This window comes from Falco rusticolus, chromosome 7, assembly GCF_015220075.1.
Source record: "Falco rusticolus isolate bFalRus1 chromosome 7, bFalRus1.pri, whole genome shotgun sequence".
In the NCBI taxonomy this organism is placed as follows: Eukaryota; Metazoa; Chordata; class Aves; order Falconiformes; family Falconidae; genus Falco; species Falco rusticolus.
Window position 1 is genome coordinate 8,637,835 of NC_051193.1, and position 24,666 is coordinate 8,662,500.

The 24,666-nt window shown below is 45.8% G+C and overlaps 1 protein-coding gene and 1 long non-coding RNA gene across 8 annotated transcripts in view; one reads left to right on the top strand and one right to left on the bottom strand.

Annotated features, from left to right (window-relative positions):
- Window positions 1-2,015: 2,015 nt before the first annotated feature.
- On the bottom strand, window positions 2,016-15,627 carry NR2F2 (nuclear receptor subfamily 2 group F member 2). 4 transcript variants are annotated; one of them, XM_037393626.1, is made up of 3 exons: window positions 9,106-10,549; window positions 6,731-7,279; window positions 2,016-3,617 (listed from the first exon to the last, which is right to left on the bottom strand). In XM_037393626.1, exons 1-3 carry the CDS (start codon window positions 9,533-9,535, stop codon window positions 3,343-3,345), a joined length of 1,254 nt encoding a protein of 417 aa, XP_037249523.1. In that variant the 5' UTR covers window positions 9,536-10,549; the 3' UTR covers window positions 2,016-3,342. The 4 variants fall into 4 exon arrangements, with proteins under 4 accessions (XP_037249523.1, XP_037249526.1, XP_037249524.1 ...); XM_037393629.1 differs by lacking the exon at window positions 9,106-10,549 and adding an exon at window positions 15,119-15,627 and having other exon boundaries at window positions 3,328-3,617; window positions 6,731-7,258; XM_037393627.1 differs by having other exon boundaries at window positions 3,328-3,617; window positions 6,731-7,258; window positions 9,106-10,548.
- Window positions 11,361-24,666, top strand: part of LOC119150782 — a 32,458-nt gene continuing 19,152 nt past the window's right edge. Inside the window, exons 1-2 of one of the 4 annotated variants that reach the window (XR_005105200.1) lie at window positions 11,361-14,469; window positions 22,416-24,666. The exon at window positions 22,416-24,666 is cut by the window's right edge and continues 6,576 nt beyond it. This is a non-coding gene — a long non-coding RNA (uncharacterized LOC119150782). The remainder of the gene's footprint in view (window positions 14,470-22,415) is intronic. The other 3 variants (XR_005105201.1, XR_005105203.1, XR_005105202.1) reach the window with 3 other exon arrangements.

Sequence of the window (24,666 nt, forward strand, 5' to 3'; positions counted from 1 at the left end):
GGAACCGCAAGGAAAAAAAATAAATTAGAGACTTAAAGGGAAAGAGTCGCCATGTTTAGCAGCTTTTTTTTTTTTTTTTTTTCCCCTTAAAAAAAAAAATCTCCTCAACTCCACATAGAACAAGCTTCTCGATCCCAACCCTCCTCTTTTGTCCAATTCAATCTTTGGATAGATCTTTTGTTCTAACTCAGCATGAAAAGAAAAACTTTCTTTAAATGCTATAAACTTAAAACTAACTGAAGTCCCTAAACAAATCCTCCTCTGAGCATTCCAAACATATATACATGGGGCTGGTGTGTGTGTGTGTGTGCGTGTGTGTGTGTGTGTGTTTTTATTTAACCCTGGTGCATTTTCTGTTTACTATTATTCTCTGTGAACCAAAGCTCGCTGCAAGAAACTTATAAATACAGAGATAGCTTACAGGCTTTAAAACATAAAAAGCAGAGAATGTTTTGGATTTGAAAATCATAAATTATAATTTAATGCCAATAACAATTTACAACAAATGGTTGTTTACAATAAACTAACACAAAACAAACAAGTCAGGATCCTGTGTTCTTAGTAAGCATAAAAACTTCACACACACACACTCACATGGATAGCACTTGCAATAGAAAAAGCTAAATCTAGAGGTCAGCAATCCCCTGCAATAATAGTATATTTATATATTTATATATATTTATATATTTATAGAAAAGGAGCCACGATTCAGATGTAAAACTCTGCTCAAATTCACAGTCATACGCCCCTCAGCCCCCAGTACAGATGTGTCTAACTGGAACACACTAAAGATCAGGGTTTAATCGACTTTGCAGAATGATCTCTCTCCCTCCCTCTCCCCCTCTTTTTGTGAAACCACAACATGGTGTAGTTACGTGTGGTAAAAAGGGAGAGGGGGAAGCCTCAGACAAGAACAAAATTGCAAGCTTTCACATACAAAGCATCTGCTATAGACCAAGGGGAGGGCGGGTGGGGGGGGTGGGGGGAGAGAGAAAAAAATAAATGACACACACACACACAAAACAAAATATCAACCCCTTGCAAAACCACATCATCTTGCCTTCCTTCAGATTTGGGGTGGTTTTTTGTTTTGTTGGGGGGGGTGTCCCTTTTTTCTTTTTAGCTTTTTTTTTTTTTTTTTTTTTTTGCCTGCTCGGGATAGCACTAAATTCACAAATGGTGTGTCCAACCCTGTGCCACTCGCCCGGGCAGGTCCCCGCCGCATCAGTGGGAACGGTGCCGGTGCGAGGGCTGCAGGAGAGGGCCCTGCAGCTACACGGGAGAGATGCATGGACGCCTACGCATGTATGTATGCAAGTATACATACAGACATATATCCCATATGTAAAATATAGAGATGACCTGTGGTCATGCTTTCACAGTCTAAGGTAAAAAAAAACCACTTGAGAGTATATATACATTAAAAACCGACTCCTCAGTGCTAGAAGCTAAAGCCACTCCATTTGAAGACCTCTCAATGACAACGATAGATGGCAACTACGGAGTATTATAAAAAATCACACATACTTAAAGAAAACTCATTGCAAACAACTGACCTATATTTACAATACTGCTATTACCTTGCTTGAATGATCTTGTGCGCGTATGTCAGACATTTACAAAAGATTTTTCGCCCCATTCTGATCATAAAATAGATACTGATCTCCAGATTTCTAATACTTTTTCACAACAATACCTTTCCTACGCAGGCACTTAAGTGTGACAAAAATAAGGGCCTTTTTTTTCCAGAAAATCCATTTTTAATTAACAGGAGGATTAGATGAATGGGGGTTGATGGTTTACCATTTCAGCATAGTACTTCCTAAAACCAGAGATAAACCACGAACTTAAGTCCTCCACCCCCATCCCGGAATTAAACAGGTAAATACACTACAATACATCTGCTACAAACTTACTGTGACAAGTAAACAAATCAATTGCCTATGGACTTAAATGACTGCAAACTATAGAGAAGTAATGTGGTTTCTGAAAGACATTTATGACAGCCAAACAAGTTTCAGATATCAAATAATATTTTAATTTCTGAATACTTTCAATTTTCCTTGGAATATAACACACAAAGACTCGACCAAACAGTTCAGTTATTATAACTTTTACAGTATACAGAAATGTTGCACTTAAAAAAAAAAAACCTTCAGTTTTTTAAAACACAAAACTGTAAACTCTAAGATACTGAATCAATCACGTTATCTATAAGTGCCAACAGTGTTATTTTGTCATGCTGATTTCAATGGTATTTTTTAAAAAGGGAAAATATCAACAATTATTATAATACAAAGGGCTTGCAAATATACAAACAGATAGAGGAGTTTAATAACAATTCATGATGAACTATGTGGAACCCAATTCAAATTACAAAAGTTCACTTTGCTTGTTTGTTTGTTTTTAAAATCAAAACCGTAGTGTGTCTTGGACACAAATTCCTTCTACCTATAATAAGTCCCCACAGTTCATTTTCTCTCCAAAATATCAAAAAACCTAGATTTGGGGGTAGTTATATGACACGTGTGGTTCATTCGGGTCTATATAATTATAGCTCTCTCAGCTTCAAGCTAGATTTTGGGTCACCACCTTAAGTGCGCTTCCATCATTGTGTTGTTGAGGGTTTTTTTTTCTCTTTTCCTTTCTTCCTATGATACTTTCGTGGACTCAGTTTTAATTCTTTCAGAACATATATTTTAAGGATACACAGTTGTGTTTTTTTTTTTAAAGAAGCCAAGGTTATATCAAAAATTATTATAGAACCACAGAATAAACTGGTTTGAAACCAGAAAAATACAAAAAAGAACAGCTATAGGTACATAGACACATAGGACAATTAATAATTTGGAAAAAAAAGACTTACTTTCTTCCGTTCTGCTAATTTTCTCCAAATTTCCTTTAAATGCACTTTAAGCGAGATTTTTTTTAAAAAGTTTACCCCAAAAAAAGAAAAAAAAGAAGAAAAAAGAAAAAAAGAAAAAGCCCACCATCGTTTCTTTTCTTCTTCTTTCTCTTTTTTCTTTCTTTCTTTCTTTTTTCTTTCTCTCTTTTTTATTTTTTACAAAAAATGATAAGTAGCAAGTTTTTTTTTCTGAACAACACGGGAGTTTTTAATGCATTCTGTAAAAGTTCATTTGACAGTCTCTTTTTTTAATTCACAGTCCATTAATTTTTTCCTGTCTTCTCTTAGCAAACTTGTAACATCCTTTTACATCCTTTCTTAGCAGAAGGAAATTTAAGAAACAACCAGAACCCAAATGTCATTTGCTTTCCTTTCACTCTCTTTCATCTCCCTTTTCAATTTTAAATTTTTAATTTTTTTTTTCTCTCTCGAATATTTTATTGAATGGACATATAAGGCCAGTTAAAACTGCTGCCAGACAGTAACATATCCCTGATTAGGGTTTCTATGGGGGTTTTACCTACCAAACGGACGAAAAACAATTGCTCTATGACAGAAGAGGAGACAGTGCGAAGGGAGGGGAGACGTAGTAATAGCTTCCCGAATCGTGTTGGCTGGTTGGGATACTGGCTCCTAACATACTCTTCCAAAGCACACTGTGACTTCTCCTGTAAACTTTCAACATGGGCTACATCAGAGAGACCACAGGCATCTAGAAGAAAGTGTATTAAAAAAAAAAAAAAAAAAAAGAAAAGAAAGAAAAGAAAAAAAGAAAACAATCATCAGATTAAAAAGTTGTTGTTGGTTTTTTAAAATTTTTAATTTGATCTTTTTTATTGCTAGAATTAAGTGTAGATCGTGCGCCATCACCTCGCCCCCCAGAGTTTAAGTAGGTTTTACCAAAAGGGACAATCTCTCTCATGTGTGTGTGTTTGTATTTCTCTCTCTTTTCTGGAGGGTCTCCTTTAGGACAGAGCACAGCTCCCAGAGTCGAGATTTCTAATGGCCCGACAGACCTGAGGGACTGACAAGGAGGTGCTGGCCAAGCATAATTTTGTATATCTATATTTTTAGGGGGAAAGGCTGGGGGGGCAGGGAAGGCTTGACTCAAAAGGGGGGAAAGGGAGCCACTATTTCTCCTCCCCCCCCCCCCTTGGAAAATAATTGGGGAGAACTTAACCATGTGATGAGAAGAAACACTAATAATAGCGATAGAAATCATAATAATAATAAAAAACTGGCCCAGCCAAAGATAATGGCGCCCCGGATCCAGCAACAGATTCTCCCCCAAAGAAGACAACGCGTTTTTCTTCAGTCTTTGAAACTGATTTAAGTGGCCCTTTAAAACTGATCTTGTCAGTTTAGCCTATTCAGAGGCAGCCATGCAAACTGTGATCTCTCTGTTCATTTGAGCTGTTTCTTTTCCCCCCTCTTTTCTTTTCTCTTTCTTTCTTCCCCCCCCTCCACTCCCCCCTCTTTTTTTTCCTCTTCTTCTTCTTTTTAAACCTAAAGGCCCTTACAAGAAGAAAACTCCCTGATAGGGTCTGGACATTTTTTTTTCCTTTTTTTTCCTGATACGCTAAAATACAATAAGTTCCCTTTAAATCAGAGACGTCTGTGCTGAAAGAGCACAGGTTGTGACCTGACCTCCCTGTGGCTTTCCTAGGCACAGGGCTAACACATGCATATTCTGCGAGTCATTAGAACCCAGATTTTTTTTTTTCTCTTAAAAGAGGCTGCAGCAAACATTATATGCATCTATGTGCGTCTGCTTTACATCAGGGAGCGTTATTGGGGTGCTGCAGAAGCTGCACGCATCACCCTATTTATTTTATTTTTTTTTTTTTTGCATGCGGCTATCTTCCCCTGAATCAGATAACAAGAAACGTTTATCTAGTTGGGAGGCAATTTACACGCCAGGCCTCACATTTTGAAAATAGTAATAAATTAAACAGTTACGACAGGATCGGACGATTGTTTTCTCAGAAGGCTAAAAAATAAAAAAAATAATAAAAAAAAAGTGATTTGGGAGAAAAGGCAGGATTGGAAATAAACTCCTCGGTGTGGGTGTGATCTGGCCAGGGGCTGGGGAGGGATGTGAGCGTGTGTGGGATCCTTACCGAGTGTTTGAACGAGGGAGAGGAAAATACATCCTAAGAAAACGATGGAAAAATAAAATAAGCACCCCCCGTACACCCCTTCCCACTCGGGATCTCTGTCTCCCTGTGGCTAGATGCACCCTGCTCATTGATCACCTTAGGACTTTAGCATGAGTAATTTGGGGGGGGAGGAAAAAAAAAAAAAGAGAAGTTTTTTATGTGTAAAGCAATAATATATAAAAGGAAGTTTAGGTCACGACCCAGAACCTGGACAAAGTCCAGAAAATGACTTCGTTCCCCAGACCCCCTTTAACACAACAAGGAACGGATTGTGAGCCCTTCTTTTCCCACATAAACTACATTTTTTTCCTGTTTCCTGATATCAGGCTTTAAAAAACTCCGATGAGTAATTATTTTACAGGTCCTGCTTCCATTCATATGTTTATCGCGTGGCCACTTTCCCAAGCTTTCAAATGAGTTATAGAAGAAATATAGGTATTTTTAAACTTAATCCCAAAACTTCTAGGGCTCCAGCACATTGCCTTGCCAATGCAGCCTTAAAGTTAGCAATCTGAGATAACGTATTGCACAAATTAGCAAGCAGGTTTTTTTTTCCTCAAAAAAAAAAAAAAAATTTAGCCTCCAGAGTTAATATCAGGATTATTACTCACCCAGGTTAAACTCTAGTGCAAGCTAATTAGATTTCACAACGCACTCAATTATTGCTTTATAACTCATGCACTATTTCTAGGCAGCAAAAGTTGACACATATCCCCCCCCACCCCCCCCCACCCCCCTTTGATTATCTAAGAAACACCTCGAGGTCTTTTCCTCGGGAGAGGCATGGCTGTGCCACCCCGGAATTACACTGCAGAGCGGCAGCTTCAGTCTCCTCTTACTTTTTCATACTATCCCTGTCTACTTATGGTAATGATCTTTTCGCACCCGCTACTCGCTTTCGACTATGCAGTTCCTGCTGGGTACAAATGCAAACTTTTCCCCTTAGCTTAAATGACACAGAACTGCTCACTGCCACATTCTGTTTAAATCAGAGACAGCTCTTTGGAAAGTTGATTTATTTTATTTTATGAGATGGCAGGGAACATATTTTAAACTCAGCTTTGCGCATTTAACTTTTTTTTTTTAATTCAATTTTTAATCCTGCAGGGCTTTTTTCCCTTCCTGGCTGCCCATAAAATGATCCTCTTTTTAAAGTGGTTTCACTGATAGGACGACTTGTATTTAACAACATCAAACAGATTTTGCTGCTGTTCGGATGCGTGTCATTAAATGCAACAACCCAGAGCTATACTGTTAAATAAAATATTATTTTCAATGGGAAAAGCGCAGTCTCTCGTGGCGAATGGGTGCCTCTCCCCGAGCACCCTCTTCCCCCATCCCCAGCATTGTTCAGCTAGGGTTGGGGTGTTTTTTGGTTGCCTTTTTGTGTGTGTGTGTATTTTATTTCCTTTTTTTTTTTTTTTTTTTTTTTTTTTTTTTAATTTTGCACTCCCTGGAAGATGGGATGCTCAGATCCGAGGCCCTGAAGGGGAGACCACAGGGCACCGTTTCCTAAAAGGAAAGAGACCACACTGGTTCTCAGGGGGGCTAGGGAGCAGTGATGGGGTGCAGGCAATAACACTTTGCAAGAGCAAACAGTTCTCAGGGAGGCAGGGGGCAGGGGGCCCAGGGAAGGAAAAAGGAAGAGCAAAGAAATGCTGCCTACCTGAGGTGAAGAGGACTATGGCCTTTAAACAGCTATATTCTGCAGAGTCGACATGCAATGCTTTCAGTTTTTCTACTTGCTCTTGGAAGATTCGTATGTGGTCCATAAAGGCGACCACTCGGTCAGCAGACATTGGCGAAGCGTGGAGGCCAGCAGCTGCCAGGAGCGGAGCTACGTGGAGGGGCATGGAGCACTGGGCAGCGTTGAGGACAAATAACTCGCTCCAGGTCAGCCTCAGGAGGGCCACCTGGTCTGTGATCTGGAGGTCTGGGAAGAAGGGGATATTCCTGGCCCACTCCACCGCGCTGAAGAGCATCCTAGCTGCCAGTTCACAAATGTTCTCGATGCCCATGATGTTGTTGGGTTGCATGCACTGACTGCCAAAGCGGGAGGTGGGGTAGGGCTCTGCTCTCAGAAGAAGGGAGATATATCCGGATAGGTAGGAATGGCAGTTGAGAGGGTCCCCGTTTGTCAAGGCGAACTGACCATGAGTTGGCTGTGTGGGTGGCATTCTGCCCCTCTGGACCGCTGCAGTAAATAAAGAAGAAACTACAGCTATTAATATCTGAATTGCAACCATCCGTTCAAATACAGCCTGCTTTGTGTGCTTCTGCGTGCGTGTGTGACACCGTACCAAGTCAGCTTAAGGGGGAACATGCATTTTTCCAGTCAGAGTTCAGCCCGTACCCCTGTTTTAAGGCTCCACAGTTCCCGGGTCAAGTAAAAGCAACAATAAAAGCTGAGCAATGCTGTCCGCTCGGCCAGCACTGCCTGAAGGAGCCCGAGATCCTCACTTCCCAAAACATACCACAATTCAGTTATTCCCCCCTCCACCTCCACCGCCACCCCTCCTTCAAGAGATGCAGGATACGTCTTTGTGTGCCCGAGTATTTTTCTTCATTACACCTAAAACAGCTTATTGATTCGAGGCTGGGGGAGCGGGATGGGGAGGGAGGGGGGAGAGGGAAGAAACACTTCAGTTCAAAATCCCCGGCACTGGTCCCACACGCGTTTCTCACCCCCTGAATATATTGTTGCTGCTACTATTATATACCACCCCACCCCCACCCCCCTTCTTAAAAAATATCAAAGGAGGCGAGATCACCCCACAACATCCCCAGCAGGTCCCCTGGTGAGGCTGGGGGCATTATCCAAAGGCACCTTCCTCAGCTGCCCATGGAAAGTGGGCCTTTCATTTTGTTAATAAATTTACACGGTGACAGCGAGAGAAAAAGGAGCGAGAAAAAGGGCTCAGAGGCAGAGAGACGGCGAGAAGGGAGAACGCCTAAAAATGTGCTTGATTTATATTTGTTATCGCATGTATTACAAGGTTAGTTACTCTTGCAGAAACACAAAGAGAGGAGCCCAGCGAGTCCCAAGCCCCCTAACCCTTAACCTACATAGCAGCGTCCAGACACAGAGCATGCACTGGAAAACTGCAGGCTCACATTTCTCGTCTAATTTTATATCACAAAGACTCGACTTCCAGAGACCCGAGCACCCCACACTTACTTCTGGGCTGCTCCTTCCCCCCCCCAACCCGTCCCTTCTACCTCCTCCTGCCTCTCCCGGAGGGACACGAAAATAAGAAGAGAAAAGTGAGATAATAACAATCAGGAAAGGCAGGCACACGGCAACGTGTAGCTAGAGATGCACACGCGCGGAGATGTGTGTATGTATATATATTTTTAAAGGAGGAAAAATCCGGCTGGGAATCCACAGTGGAGTGCTGTAGAGCCTCGGTAGGGTGAGTCCCATTGTAATAGTAATTTGAACCGCCTGTGTAAAATTGCAATCTAAGGCAGGGTGCTGGAGGATATATATATATATTGTCTGTCTGTCTGTGTGTGTGCATCTCGTGAGGCTCCGTGTGTGTGTACACACACGCACAGGGACACACACACCACACACAGAGACAGAGCTGCTCGGGGGACGGGGGCTAACGCTGAACATGCAGGAGGAAACATGAAGGAAAAGTAACCGCACGTCAGAATAATCATCTCGCTCCTAAGCAGCGTGAAACTAAAAATCCACTTCCAATAAACCTCCATCAGCAAAATCAAAACAAACACAAATCAATTACGAGTGCAGGAGAGAGCATGCAAGAGCCCCTGCCTCCCCTGCCCACCCTCTCCAACACCTCTTTCTTTCATTACCAGAAAGTTTCTGTCTGTTTATTCGGGGGTGGGGGTGGGAGGAGGGGGGCGAGGAAAGGTTCTGGTTGGGGTTTGGGGAGGGAGGTGAAAAATAAAAAGAAGAATAAAAAAAAACAACCCCAAACAACAAAACAACAACAACAACAACAAAAAAAAACCAAACCAAAACCCAAAACGCAGCGAGTGAAAAAAATTGCAAAACAAATGAAATCCCAATACCTTCCCGTCTCATGCCAACTTTGAGGCATTTTTTGAGGCGGCAGTACTGACACTGATTGCGGTGGTGCTGGTCAATGGGACAGTTCCTGTTGGCACGACAAGTGTAGCTGAGATTCCTCCTTACACTCCGCTTGAAGAAACTCTTGCAACCCTCGCAGGTAAACTGGCCATAATGTTTGCCACTAGACTTGTCCCCACAAACCACACATTCAATGTGCTGCTGCTGCTGCTGTTTGTCTCCTTGGTTCTGCTGGCTTGGCGGGTTGGTCTGGGCTGGCGTACTGGGAGGGCCCCCGGGCCCCGGGGTCTGTGGGGTGTGCGGGGCCCCGGCCGGGGGTCCCTGCACCGGCGGGGCTTGCGAAGGCTGCGTTCCCTGAGCTCCGGGCACATCGTCCTGGGGGTCTCGCCACGCACCGACTACCATTGCCATATCTATTGGACACCGTTGCCAAACTTCCTGTTCCCCCTTTATTTTCAAAGTTTGTTTGCTTTGCTTTTCAGATCAGCTTTGCAGCAGTCTTTTTTCCCCCCCCTCCCCTCTCTCTCTCTCTCTTTCCCCCTCTCTCTTTTGTTGTTTTGCCCCCCCCCCCTTTTTTTTTTTTTTTTTTAGGAGGGTCGGGGTGGGGGGGATCTCCCGGTACCGGCGAAGGTGCAGAAGCACGGGGCGATGGAGGTGTGTGTGCGGGGGGGGCGAGTTGCGAGTCGATTGTCTGGGCTCCAGGAGAGCAAAGTAAAGGGGTGGTGGGGGTGGGGGAGAGAGGGGGAGAGAGAGAGAGAGAGAGGAGGAAAAAAAAAAAATCTCTTCAAAGATCTCCCTCTCTCTCTCTTAGAGCTGATCTGCAGCAGAGTAGTTGAAGGAGGAGAGGCGGGTGTCTGGGGGCCAGGTCCAGGGAAGCTCGCAGTCAGCCATTCAGGAAAGCCATCAAAATAAGAATGAATAAAAGGTTAAAGATTACACACACAGAGGAAAAAAACACGCACAGCTGAGGAGACTTTTCTCGGCGCGGAGAGCGGACGGTCTCGCCGTAGTTTTTGGAAGTCCAGCTTGCAGCAGCAACATCAACTGCGATCGCTTTGTTTTTGTGGGCTTTTTTTTTTTTTTTTTTTTTCCTCCTCCTCTTTCCTCCTCTCTCTCTCTCTGCTCTGTCTCTCCTCCCTCCTTCGCTCGCTTTAATTCTTCCTCTCCGCCGCTCCGCCCGGGCGCTGCTCTCTTTCTCTCTCTCTCTCCCTCTTTTGGGCTCGGGGGTGGGGGGGCTGGCTGTTGGGTTTTTTTCCTCCTCCTCCTCCTCTCCTCGCTTTTTTTTAATTATTATTATTATTGTTATTATTATTAATTGTTATTATTATGATTGTTTATTTGTTCCTCCTCTCCGTCCCCGCCGCGCTGCGCTGCGCTCCGCTCTGCCCCGCTCAGTCGGTTCGCCGCTCCCGCCGCGCCGTGTCCCCGCCGCCGCTCCCGCCGCCGCTCCCGCCGCCGCCACCGCTCGGGTGCTGCCGCCGCCGCCGCCGCCGCCGCCGCCGCCGCCGCGCTGCCTTATGCTGCTTCTGCCGCCTCGCAAGTGGGCTCTCGCCTCCGCGCCGCCGGTGCTCACGGCGCGGGCGGGGGGAGGGGGGCCGCGGGGCGGGGGGGAGGGAAGGAGTCAACTCGCCAGCGCAGCGCCCAGCCAGCCAGGATGATAAAAGAGGGGAGCGGGAGGAGGAGGAGGAGGAGGAGGAGGAGGAGGAGGAGAGGAGGAGGAGGAGGGAGAGAGGGAAGGATCATAACCCAGCGCGCAGCATCGCTCCTCAGCCGGGGGGGGAGAGGGGAAAATCACCGTGGGGAGAGCGGGGGGGAGAGCGCCAGCCCTTCCCCCCCCCCCCCCCCAAAAAAAAAAAAAAAAAAAAAAAGCAGCGGCCCCCCGGCGGCGGGAGGGGCGGGGCGGGGCGGGGCGCGGCGGCGCGGGCGGGCGGCGTGTGGGCCGAGTGGCGAGCGCGCTCCCCGCCGGCCGCTCGCCCCGCTGGCGGGAGAGTGAACTTTGACACGACTGCTGCAACTTAGCGCACGTTGCCATGGCGACCGCGCGCCTTATAAGGCAACCCGACCGGCGTTTGACTGGTCAAAAGCTCGCGCCCCGCCCCTCGGCCCTCATTGGGCCGCGACGCCCTGCGCGGCCTGCCATGGCCGCCGCCGCCGCCCGCGCGGTCCTAGAGGCAGGCGCTGCCCCGCCGCTGGCCGCCGCCACGGGGGCCGGGGCCGGGGCGTCCCCCCGCGCACCCCGCGCCGCGCTCCTCGCTCTCTCCGCTCCTCACCCCGCGTCCCCTCGCCGCGCTCCCCACCCCGCCGGGGCGAAGGGTTACGGCCATCCCGGCGAGCGGAGCGCAGCGCCGCCGCCTCACCTGGGGGGCCGCCTGCCGGGGCACGGCCCCGGCGGGTCGTGAAGGGGGGCGGCGGCGGGTGAAAATCAGAAAACTGACGCTAAACCGAGGTAAAACTCCACTGAATAAACCAAACCCGAGCGACCGCCGCCGCCTGGGGGAGGGGGGTGGCCGCCGTCTCCCCGTGAGGGGCAGGGCTGCGCAAGTACGGGGTGTCCCGCCGGGCGCTGCGGCCGGGGGCGGCGGTGCCCGAACCCCCCTCGGCCTCGCTGCGGAGGGGGCCGTTGGGCCGCGGCACCTGCGCTCGCCCCGGGCGCTCCGCGGAGTGCGGAGCGTCCCCCCGCGCCCCGGGACCGGCCACTCGCCCGGCCCTGGCGCGGCAGCGGGGCACGGCCGCTCCTCCCGACCTGCGCCCGCCGCGCCGGCGCCTCCTCTCCCGCGGCTTCACAGCGGACACCGTCTACCCCTTCCCCCGGGCACGGCCGTGGAACCGACCCGCAACGCCTGCCGGCACCGTGACACCCGTGTCTCTGCCCTCGCAGCCTCCGCGGCATCGCGCCGGCGCGGCTCACCTCAGCCCCCGTAACTTTATTTTGGGGATTCGGGTTTTTATTTTATTTTTTTTTTAGATCACACGTACCGTGACACGGTAACACAACCTCAGTGCTGTAGTGGGAGCACCGCTGAATAGGTAACCGATCTAAGTACGCGGGGATAGTTGTTTATTTCCCGCTGAATACAGCCACCGGGCAGCGGCACCGGGGCTTGGAGTTCATCTCCCGGTGAAATGGCCAAAGGACACCCGAGCAGGCGGGGGCACGGACACATACAAAGGAAAACACGTTAAAGAGCCAGCGGGGCGCCCGGCCGGTGCTCCTGCGCCAGCACAGCGTGCAGCTCACGGTCGAGCCGGTCATCGAGCGGGGCCGTGGGGACACAGACCTGTGCGCGACTCTGCGGAGGATTAATTGCCCCTCACCTCCTCACACACAGTTTTTCATGTTGCCACATGCACACCCCCTTCTGCCGCAGAAATAATATATGTGGCTAAAGCCGCAGGTGCTGGGGTGATGGGAAAGTTGTACAAAGCACCCAGACTTGTCAGTGTCCTGCCTGGAAACTCGGGGTGTGGAGACCCCACGAGCGAAGATGTGCTGCGGCTCAATTTCAAAGACAAGGCTGCGGCATTCCCATTGATCCTGACGGAGCAAATATAACCTTCCCCCGAAACCAGGGACCAGGAGAGACTGGGAAGACGGAAGGGGGGAAAGGAATCCTTCCCCGTTAAAATGTGGGCAACTGCCTCCCGATTTCCAAATAACCCAGAGCCGATCAGGTCACCTTTCGGGGAGGGTGGGAGAAGGTAGGGGTTCAAAATGCAGAACGGTCATAGATGGCTGCTGATGTTGAATTTCCTGAGGGGGGAAAGACCCCACCAAAACCCCCACAACCCCAAAAAAACAACCGACCAAAACCCCCAGCAAAACAAAACCAACCCAACACTAACCTTTCCTGTCTCGAACCTGACAAAGTAAACAAGATTAATTCACCATATGAAAAAACATTAATGCCGTCTTAACAAATGCAGAAATCAGAAGAGAAAGCGGTTTTAACAGGACGTGCAATATTAATAGTTTGAACGTACGATCGTAAAAATGAAAAGCCATTGATATACGCTTAAAAGCCGCCGTATACGCTGATTGCTCAAGCATTAATGAAGAATGCCCCAGATTAACTATTTGCTCTTCGAGGGATGCAGCAATATAACATCTATTAGCACCATTAGATGCTTTGCTATTTATTTGAAAACACCCGTGCGAGTGGGTTGAGGCAGAACAGATGAATGTAAAAATGAACTGCAGCTAATTTCGCTAAATAATGCTGGAAACCTGAGCGCCTCGCAAAGAAGGGGGATATTTTCAACTGTCCTTCCCCGAGCCTAATGACAATAGGAATGCTCTGTTTTAAAAGTAAGACCGTATTGGTTTTCCAAATAAACAGATGTATCCCTCCTGCCATTTTACTGCAGATGTAAATTTATTTTAATGAGAGGGAGTGGAAGGATTTATTTTGCTAAAATAGAGTTGGGGATAGAACCCGTGTAAATCTTTAGGTTTTAAAAAAAGAGGAGGAAGGAGGGGGAAGCTGCTTTCCTGGCAGAAAGCTGCCTAACAGTCATCTAATTCTTTCTAGATTAAATCGCAATATGAATACAGCATCGAACAAATACCGAGTTTCGCTCTGAACTCAGTGGAAAGCAGTTACGTCTAACAGAATTCAATGAATTCCTCTTCTCCCTCAATGTAGTATGTGTGTGTTTTTCTCTTCCACCACACTGAAGTTCCATGAATAGGGAAAGTGGCTCCTATTGTGTGCCTCTGAACTTCCAAGTCAATGCAATTTTTAACCACTGGCTTGTGGTACTTTGAAAATCACCAGGGGCTGTCAGAGTTGGGTCCTCTGAAAAATTTACAGTGCTAAATCAGAGCATATGCTGGGAGAGAGGAAAAAAAATTGCTGAAGATTGGAGCAAGTACAGTATCCGGCTGCCCCCTAGTGTAAGTCCCTCATCTGCCTAAAATCCAACTTTAAAAGAAAAGGATCTCTTAAAGGGAAACGACTTTTGGCTCACGTATGCATACGAGAATGAAACTTCTGTACATTTTAATCTGATTAATTCCTAAGGATTTAAAATTAATTGGCTTGGGCGCTCCTAGACCGGACTATAAGATTTCTGCATCAGGGTTTCTGCGGGCGCTGTACTGAATAGGTATTTTTAAGGGACAGTGGTAAGGGATTGGGGGGGGGGGGGGGAGAGAATCCTGTTTTGTGATTATTTTTTTTTAAACGAGGAACCGTGCCTCGCATGCTGTTGTCAGAGCAAAACACTTTTGCTGCTTAAAGTCAGATCTACGTCTTTTGCAGTAATACTTTAAAAAAAAAAAAAAAAAAAAAGGATAAATAATTGCCTTAAAGCCTCAGCCGAACTGCCAACCACACCTTCGGATGGTGAGTATATTCCAGCTTCTTTCCATTGTACTTGCTTAGCCGGAGAAGGGACCGGAGGGGGAGAGGGGATCTCGGCGCTATACCTTCACCACCGACCTTTTTTTTTTTTTTTTCCTTCCCCCCTTCCTTAAATAAATGCTGCCAGCTGCACGCGGCGACACAATTCCGTGCAGTTTAATACCTATCACTTAAGTTAAGAGACTCGTCCTCCCCTCCCCACCCTCCCGAGCAGGTCAGTCCGCCGCTCCCCCCGAGCAGCCCGGAGCCCAGGCAGGGGCGGCTGCCACCGGGCTCTGTCTCCGGGACGCTGCTTTGGAAATGACTTTGAGGCGCTTTGCCTCGGACCTGGAAGCCGATTCCGGTCGTTGGGTTTGGTCGCTTGTTTGTTTGTTTGCTGCTTGCTTTATTTAGCTAAAGGATGTGCTAACTGATGGTGCTGCAATTACACATACTTGGGTCTGCCCCCCTCCCCTCTTCCCCTCCTTAGAGCAACCCACGTAACCTTAGAAACGATCGTTTAAGACGTACGTTAGCTAACATTTGCTTTTTTGGATTTTTTGTTTTCCTTAAAAGAGAAACACAAGAATCACAACACATTGCCCGAAAAAAAGTGTCAAAGAAGAAGAAAAAAAACTATAAGTAAACATACCAAAACCATATTTGCCTTGTTCAAGGTCCCAAATCGCTTGCATCTTCCTTTTTCTACCTCTCCTTTAGTTTGGCAGGTGAAACAAACAAACAAAAAAAAAATCAGACCGCTGTTTGCCCCCCAGAAAGATGTGCGTTGGGTAATTAAAGAGAAGTCTCCTTCTTGGTGTTTATCTAAGCGATTGTGCAAACTGATTAAAAAAAAAAAAAAAAGAGAGAGAGAGAGGAAAAAAAAAAAAGTAAAGTTACAGCCTTCAGGGGGGGAAAAAAGGAGGCAAGGTGAAGGGAATAGATTTCCCACAACCTAAAGGGAAGTGCTTTCGATGTATTATTAGCGATCAGCCTTGGGAGACAGGAAAAAAAAAATCCTGAACACACTCTAACTTTACACAGACAAGATTTCAGGGGGGGCTTTGTACATTGCTGCTTAGGAATGTGCGCCTCGCCTTTAAGAAAAAATCCCCAAGCCCAAGGTAGGAGATGTCTTTGAGTGATCCTTGTCTCTCATTTCATTCCTTAGAAGGAAGAGCGTCTCGCTACACCTTGTTTGGAGCTGGAAAGGCGAGACTTAAAAAAAAAAAAAAAAAAAAAAGGAAAAATATTCACAACCCACCCTTCCAATTGGGGAGAAAAAAAAAAAACCAAGAGAGGGAAATCTCCTAACTTAATGACTGTGGGGGTAGGATGGATGCGACCGGTTTCAGCGCCCCCCCCCCTCCCCCAGCTCCCCCCTCCCCGGCAGAGGGAAAAAAAAAAAAGAAAAAAAAAAAAAAAGCCAACCGCAAACAACTACAGGCTGAACTATCAACACATGCACCGAAGGGGAAAAAATATATAGTGTCCTGTGTAGGGTCGGCAGGGAACGCAAGCACACGCTAAAGCAAGTTGGGAAAGAATCCGAGCTAATCAGCAATCTCTTTCTCTCTCTCTCCTTCTCTCCCTCTCCCCCTCTCTCTCTCTTTCACTGCCCCTGAGATCCCAGCTCCAAAGAGGTACTCCACATTTTTTCATTACCAAAAATCCGTTGCAATAATCATTTGTTGCTAATTGAAACCCTTGGAGACATTTTTCCCCACCCCCTTCACAAACATGGCAACTTTTAGACATGGGAAGCACGTTTAGTTTTATTTTATTAAAAAAAAAACAAAACACAACGCCACGGTTAGGAGGAGGCTGAATCTTTCACCCACGAGAAATATCAGCTCGTCAGCCCCCTTCCAGGGGGGTGTGGGTGGGGGAACGGGACCCCAGTACAGTGAGGGCTTGGGAAAATTTGGAATACATTATACCGCCTTTGGCAGGAGAATACTCTCCAACTAATGGATTCCTGCTCCTTTTTGTGTGTGTGTGTGTATCAGTGTGGGGGGTTTCTGGAAAGAGGGGTGGTGGTCGTGGTGGTGGGGAGCCGAGCTTTTATTTTAAGAAACTGTTAGGGTAAGAAGTGTGTCATACTTGACAAATGGAACAAACGCTCTTCCATTTCTTGCTTGTCCTTGCCTTAAAACAGGAATTAAGTTAACCACAGTGCTGCATGTTAATTGCATGTTTACTGGGCTAATGAAAATTACAAAAGGGTTTTGCCACCTCGATCGGTGATGGAAAAGTATGAAGGCGATTGTCATTGCAGCCTTCGGGGAGGGCCGGGGCGGGCGGGCGGGGGGGGGGGCCGGGCACGAACAATATTGATCAGAAGAAGGATAAATCTTTTAACTGCTCGTTAATACCATAAATATGGTCTACACAAGTTTCCACTCTTGTTAAGTCTAATCAGTACATGGAAGATGGAGACATAGCCCACTTGAATGAATTTTTATTATTGCCAGAGGGGCAATTGCATCTGTGGGCTCCCTCCTCTCCTCGCTTTGCAGCCCCCCCGCCCCGAGCTCCAAAATCCCCCCTTGCAGAGGAGGATCGGGAAGGTGCGCAGGAAGCACGGGAGGCAAATTCAAGCTTTTCGTCCTTTCTCCCCTTTTCCAAACGCTCCTTTTCTGCAAAGCTGAAGGGGTCATGGTGGGGAAAGCCTAAAGGGGGGAGTACACCCCCCCACCCCCCACCCCCCATTTATTCTTGAGATCCGTGGATGAAAGGATGACCTAGTAATTCAGTTTGATGATAACCATTTTCATGCTTGAAAACAATCTGCCAAATTAAACCTAAATGGAAAGGTAGTGGAAGCAGGGCATCTGGAGATCCCCCCCCCACCTTTCCGGAAGGGATTGTTTGGCAAAAGGAGGAGGGAAAGGCAATTAAATAGACTAAAGATGATTTAAATCCCAACCAAAAATAATTCCAGGGAGAAGTTTCCCCCCTCCGGTGTTGCCCAGCCCTGGATTTGAAAACTTTGGCCCAACTTGTGGCGATAGCTACAACTTTGCTCCGGAGGGGTCAGAGGTGAGGGCTATTTTAACCCTAAAAGCCTGCGAGTGACCAAGGTTGAGGCCGGGCTCGCAGCACTAATAGCCATAATTACCTCCTCCCCTTCCAGGGACATTCCTCGCAGCAGCAGTGTTAGACGCCGAATTGAAGAAAATCCTGGAGTCGAACATATCTTGGGGGGTAAATAACAGCAATATGAAGGAATTTCAGAGCTCTCTCTTTTGCTTGGGGGGATTGAAGCCTTTTTTTTTTCTCCCCCCCACTTTTTTTCCCTCCTTTTTCCCCCCTTTGCCAAGCATTCCCAAGGCGCTGGGTCTTTGTCTTAGAAGGAATGGAGTGTCTGAATGGTGTGAAAGGGACAGAGAGGGTTGCTTCAAATCGATTTTACTTGTCCTCTCTGTCTTTTCGGATCAACGCCCTTCAATGGACACATAGGTGCTCTTTCAACCAAAAACTTGTGCAACATTTTCTGCCTGTATTGGTGCTAAATACAATAAATGCTGGGCAGATTTTTTCCCTTTCTTTCCAAAGCAGAAAGCACCCTAATTAAATTGTTTTATATGGACAGTCAGGACAGACCAATTAAGTATGCATTAGTATAAAGATATATTCGAGAGATAAGCGCTCTATAGCAGCCCTGTCTAGGCAAGGTGTGTAAAGTGTCCTCTCGAAGAGAGGCTGTAAGCAGGGTTTCATATGGATTTTTCCCCTCCATTGCCTCCTATACTCGAGTAAGGGACTGAATAAGTTAGCGAAAAGCCATTAGTGAAAGTGGTTTCTAAACAAAGTTAACAGGTGGATGTACCTGGTTTTAGATTTGAATAACAGTCGCACATCTGTAATATACAGCCATATATTTATGCAGCACGTATGCATGCAATGTACACTTACAGGGACAAATGCCCTCGCCCTGTAGCTTGTGCGCAAATGCACGCACACGGAAATAAAATAAATAGCTGGGCACTTCTGTAGGCTACAGGACATGATGTGAGTAAACACACACACATCACAGATATATAACTGTGTATCTATTGTGTATAGGCACCCAGCCCTGCATCAAAGGCAGACACACGCACACCAGGCGTAGCTGTCTCGCCTGGGTGTGCTGCACAGACAGCTAGCCAGAGATCAGCGGACACACAGCACAGTCCTGGGGTAATTACAAGTGGAAATATTTCCTATTCGAGGCATAGGCTTTCCCAGGAGTGAAATAACAGATCAGGATAAAACATACACATACACACACGAACTTCTCTTTCTGTCCCTTTTATCACCCTGGGAAAGCTCTCGTGTATGGTTAACCACAGGAACCGGGCTTTAAGCTCTTCTCCATTTCCATTATTATTATTTTTTTTTCTTCACTGCAGCTTTTCCGTGTAGTTCAAAGAAAAAAAAAAACCCAACAACCAAAAAACACCAAACCAAAACCTCTACAAATCAACAACCCCCCAAACCCCCTAAACAGGCAAACAAGCAAAAAAAGCAATCAGCCCCCAGCCCTGCCTCAGCCTGATCCTGGGGCAGGCAGAGCTGCGGGATGCGAGAGGGAGGAGGAGGAGGAGGAGGAGGGAGGTGGGCTGGAAGTTGCTGGGGCACCCTCCATCCCTGGGCACTTCGTTACCCACCCGCCGAGGCAGAGCTGTGGGAGCGAGTCCAGAGCCTTGAGATGCTGCAGGGTGGGACGGGGGATTCGCCCCTTTATTGTGACATTGCACCGCAGAGACAGGACGTTTTTTTGCTGGAGGGGTCGGGGGAGAGGGGATGGGAGGGGTACAGGGATGCGGAGCATCCTTGCGACGGCTGCCCGGGTTGATCCTCATTTTCCAGCAGCGCCTGGGATGTGTTAGCCCACCAAAGGGAGGTGGGAGACGGGGAAGAATAAACCATTCCGTGCTTAGGCGCTTTAATGTCACGGTAAACAGGTTAGAAACAGACGGTTTTAAAGCCTCAATTTCTCTTCACTGGTTACCTTCGAGGATAACTCATAACAGACTGTATGGGGGGCAAAGAATTCATCTGAAGAAGATCTCAGCAAGTCACTACCCGGACAATAGTCCACCTCCTGTTGGGTTGCGTATTGATCAGGAGAGGAGCTGAAGATGTCGCCACACTAAATATTTACTGATCACACACAAATAGCCGCGACTTGAACGATTTTCTCCTGTGAGGAGAGCAGAGAGAGAAGGGTAAATCATTTTATTAGTGTGTATAAAGCAAAGAGCACACTCTGGCTTGGAGTGTTTTAAGATGTGTCTTCAGCTGGATGAAAAGAGTTAGGGAAATCGATATGGAGTGATTAGACGAGCCAGTCGTGTCAAAGAGAGAGGCTGTGAATTTCATGGATTTGGTTATACCGGGAGGGGGAAAATATATCGAGAGATTAAAGGGAGGAACCCATTGTAGCAGAGCCAATGAAAAAATAATATCTAATCAGACCCGGCAAAGGTAGGGACGGGATAAGACCCACATTTCTAAAGAATCACATCAGCTGGAGAGGGATCAGGGACACACATGGAGGAGGCAAACGGGGGGAGAGCTGGCGAGTGGGAGCCTAGAAATGCTACAGAGCAAATCCAGGAGAGGCAGAGAAAAGTCGTCTCTGTGGAGCAATGCTGAGACACCACGAAAACGGGGACAAAAGGCTCAGGAGCGAGGGGAAGGCGAGGGCTGGAGCAAGCGGGCGCCTGACTTGGAGGTGAAGTTGAGGGGTCTCCAGCCCCCGTGCCCACCAGGCAGGCAGCCCTCTAGCAGCAGGAGCGAGGGCACGTCCAGCTCAGATGCCAGGGGTTTAAATCCTTCTCCTCCAAGTTTGTTCTCCCCTCTCCTTCCCCCCCCTCAAGCAAATGTGGTGAGTAAAATGGATTTTAGCGTTTAACCACCTCATCTTAGCCACGTAATGACAAGGCTCGTAATATGTAATCTACAGATTACTGCCATTCGAGAGTGACCACAAGTGGCATAAAAGAAAAAATAAAATAAAATCAGTATTTCTGCAAATGACAAAAAGGCTAAAACCAGCCCGTGCTTTACGTGTTGAAGTTAGGGAGTTGCTGCTGCAGGATTTTATCGGGCGCAGGGAGCAGCTCAGCCGTGGCTCAGGTACAGCCCGGGGTGGCTCGACGGATTAAGTGCTGGAGACAAGCAAATGTCTGAGTGCCAAAGGGCAGAAAGCTGGGAGCAGGGCAGGGGCTCTGCCAAGCGACGTTAAAATACGTGCTTTAGGGGATGCTCCTGGTTTTTTTTTCCTCCCCGCCCCCCCCCCCCCCCCCGAATCCTGATGTTTGGGCCGTGTTCAGACGCTACCTTCTCTCTGTATATTTTTCTTTAGCAGAAAGTAGGATGCGACTGCAGAAAACTAAGTCAAGGGAGCGAGAGAAAGTTTGAGCCGGACTTTAAATGATGCTGATTGCTGGGAGGGAGGAAAGGCATCTAAAGCTAGGAACCGAGGAGTAAAACTGATGTGAAAACAGCTTTTCACTTCTCCTCCAAGTGCTAATTTTGCTACTGTAAACAAACACTGAAGTTAGAAACAGCTGCAAATAGCCTGCCAGGCACCCAGGGCTCAGGGACCGGGCCGGGGGTGGGGGGGGTGTGGAGGGAGGGAGGGAGGGATGGGTGACTTTTGTTCATCTCCCGGTCTGAATCTGAATTCCACCCAAACTTTGCTTTCTCCCGAAATCAGTGGCTGATACTGTTTTTAGTTGTGGAGAAGGGTGTGTGTGTGTGTAGAGAAATAGGCATATTAAGAGCACTTCATGCGAGCCTATAGAGTGCAGGCAGCTCGGCTGGATCACTAATGCAACAGGAAACCTCGGGATAAGACTCAGCCTAATTAACAGTTTTCCATAGCTGAAGCGATTTTTAAGAATCCCAATGGATTAGCCCAATATGTTCAGGTGTGAGGCTACGAGGGCCTATAACTCCTTTCACTATAATCTTATAACCTCCTTACCTAATTCCTTAGATTGCAGATAGGAAGAGTCTGACCCTGGAGGTCGTAAAGAGCTTGGTTTCATTAACCCTTCCCTCCCCAGCGCTGCTCCAAGGTTAACTGCGCTGGGCTGTGTGTTTGGGGGAGGGAGGGAGGGCAGAAGAAAGGGATTTGCAAGCAAGAGGGGTCGATCCGACCGGGGTAGGGAAGGCGGGGGGGGGGGGGGGGGGGGGGGAGGGAGGGAGGGCGGGCAAGGCTTAAAATGATTTCTGCTCCCTTCATTCCCTTCCCCTGAACCAAAGGAAAAATGGAAAGGGAACTTTTTTCTTTCCCATGAACCGGGAGGTGCACAATAGTATGGACTTTTGTGAGACAATTCTTTCCCTTTACACTATTTCAGAGTTTTTTTGTGGTTTTTTTTTTAATATTTTTTTTCCCAAACGTGGAGGAAATGAAACGTTCTAGAAATGTCAGATATTGCAAAAAGCAAAACGATCTCCATCTTTAGGACCAGCAGCAATCTCTTGAGCTTCTTGTCCATAGTAAAGCTGTAATCTTTAAAGAAAAAAAAATCTAGAAAAGCTTCTCAGACTGTATTTGCCTGGTAACACACCTGGTTCATATTTTAATAGGTAGTTACATTATATTGATTCAGGGTACATCATTGATGTTGAAAGTTAATAACTCTCAAATTATATCTATCTGCCTACATACATAATTGCATACACAGTATAACACTGTAAGAATTTGCATTTTGCAGCACATTCTTTGTTCTTAAATCTTTTAACACATTGAATTGTTCCTTTGAAGAAAATGCTATTGAAGCACATGTTTAAGGAAAAGATGCTTCTAAACTATATGTTTAAGCAATGGAATTGTTGAGTGAAATATAGGTTTCTTTGTATTTCACACAAACCTTGCCATACGCCAATCTTAACCTATACATCCGACCTGTTTTTTTTTTTTTTCCTTTTTTTATTTTCCCTCCCAGTCAGAAGGCAGAAATATGTGAACTGCTGAGAGAGGTGGGTACTTTTTGGTAAGTATGTTTAGATATGATCTTCAGATAGATTTATTTTACTTTCAAATTCTTGGGATACTAATTGAGCTAGCAAACAATATCCCAGCTGAATGTCTCAGCTCCTTCCCTATTTAACAAGCTTTTAATATAGAATTATATTGCAGCCATCCTTCTACTAAACAATATAGCTGAGAAGTCAGCAAAAAAAAAAGTTAAAACCAAATTATAATTGCTGCCTTATATCTGACTCTTCTTCCTTTCTGCAGTCCTAATGAACTCTTTAAAGTTTTTTTCTTATTTCTGAGTGACAGATCAAAAATTATTAGCAGAATCAGAAGCAGATGGAAAACTTGAAATAATGTGTCTAAATATTTCATATTGCTACTTATAATACTAGCCCCTTGTAAAAAGGAACCATTCCCTATTTATTCTGTTTATAAATACAGATAGATAGGTTCTTTTTTTCCAGCGCCTGCCTCAGAGATGACATAAATAGAGATTGAACTATCAGGAGGAAAAAAAAAAAAGAAAAAAAGAAAAAAACCCCAAAACCCTGGACAGGAATAGAGACAGACAGATAGATATGTAACTGTATCTGAACGATGTTACGTACCACATTAGGGGATGGTAAAAAAACATAAATAGATTGCATATTTATAACCTCATAATTAAAATACATTCTTATGTCTCTCCTCCGAAAGGTTGCAGCTTTCTCGGAAATATTTTGGTGGTGCATATTTCAAACTCTGTGTCCCAAGCTGAATTAAGATGAGCTGTTGTACCCAAAAGTAAACCACTTGTTTACAATTTTATATTTAAGTTTCAACTGCCTATCAATCACTATCATTTTCTTTATATTTCACCTACTGACATCTGGAGACTTTTATTAAAAATGGTGTTAGTTTATATCAAATTCTAATTTCTGTTTATAAGAAATTAGTCAGTATTATCCAAAACAATCCCCTGTGTTTGACTGACATAAATTGGATGAGAATTTTTCACATTCAAAGGGTTAAAGCTAAACTGAAAACTTTAAAGCAAAGGAATACCAGCAAACAGTGAAAAATAGCACGTTTGCTCTCTCTGGGCAAGCTTGCATTATATCACATGTAAGGAAGCCCAAATTTTTAAATCTAAGACCAGTTTTAGTTTTTAATAGGAAATAATTACATGGAACTTTATTTCCAGAGAGAATGTCCCTTCCAGCTACAGTGTTTTGCTTTGATCTGAGCATTAGCTGGTAATAAAATAACCATATTTTGGATCCTAAGCATATTGATGCTTAAAGGAATGTTATGCTTTCAATCAAATCCTAACTTTAGATTATCCAAAGGTATTCATCCTTCTTTTGTCAGAAACCAATTTGCTCTCTTGCTCCTACAGCTACTCACATGTGTTTTAGTATACTTTTGTTGTTTTATGGTAGAATTTGCACTGTCGAGGTGGAAAACTTTTCAATGGAGCAAGATCATGTTCCAGCCTGGCAATTTGGGCTGTTTCTCATACAGCTCCCCCATCCAGCCCTTCTTTACACTTGTTGTACACCACCACCACTGCTCATCTCTGAGGGTGACTACCTCGAACATCCTTGCAGCATTATTTTGTTTTAAATCCCTGGATTTTTATTTATTTATCTAGGTATCTATCTATCTATTTATTTATTTAATTATTTATTTTACCTGGGGAATCAATCATTTGGACCCATCCTGAACAATTAACCTCCCCTTTATATCACAGCCCCAAGTGCAGTACTTCATAAAGACATGAAAAGGACATCCCAGACAGCAGGACCCGAGCCCAGGCTTGTCACAGAGTATAAAAGGAGAGAGAAGGGGAGTTTTTATCTCTTTGCCCAGCCAGTTCTTAATAGTTCTAAGTTTCAGTGTGACAATGAAACAGTTTTGATAACATAGCTCATGGGTTTCTCTGCCACATAAAGTTTTCTTAATAATAAAAAAGAAGAAACTTTATCCCTGCTAAATTAAAATAGGGCAGATGTTGGATATGGTTCATATTAGCCAGCCTTTCACCCCTTTGCCCCTGGCACTAAAGTTCTGACTTTTTCTTTCTACTATGTCTGTTTCTAACTGGAAGGTATTATTCCTGCCTCGCTCTCTTCTCTATTTATTTTTTCAGCGTCTAAAATTAAACCTGTTCATTTAGTAATATACATTCTATTTCAGATTGCTAAACCTGGCCAGAGAGGGGAAACACTTTCCAA

Bases quoted from the DNA above. Each gene is read 5' to 3' on its own strand.
- NR2F2 (XM_037393626.1), bottom strand. From the start codon at position 9,535: ATGGCAATGGTAGTCGGTGCGTGGCGAGACCCCCAGGACGATGTGCCC. The intron at 7,280-9,105 runs GTATTGGGATTT...TAATAGCTGTAG, and splicing joins AGTTGGCATGAGACGGGAAG to TTTCTTCTTTATTTACTGCA. The intron at 3,618-6,730 runs GTAGGCAGCATT...ACTTTCTTCTAG, and splicing joins CATAGTCCTCTTCACCTCAG to ATGCCTGTGGTCTCTCTGAT.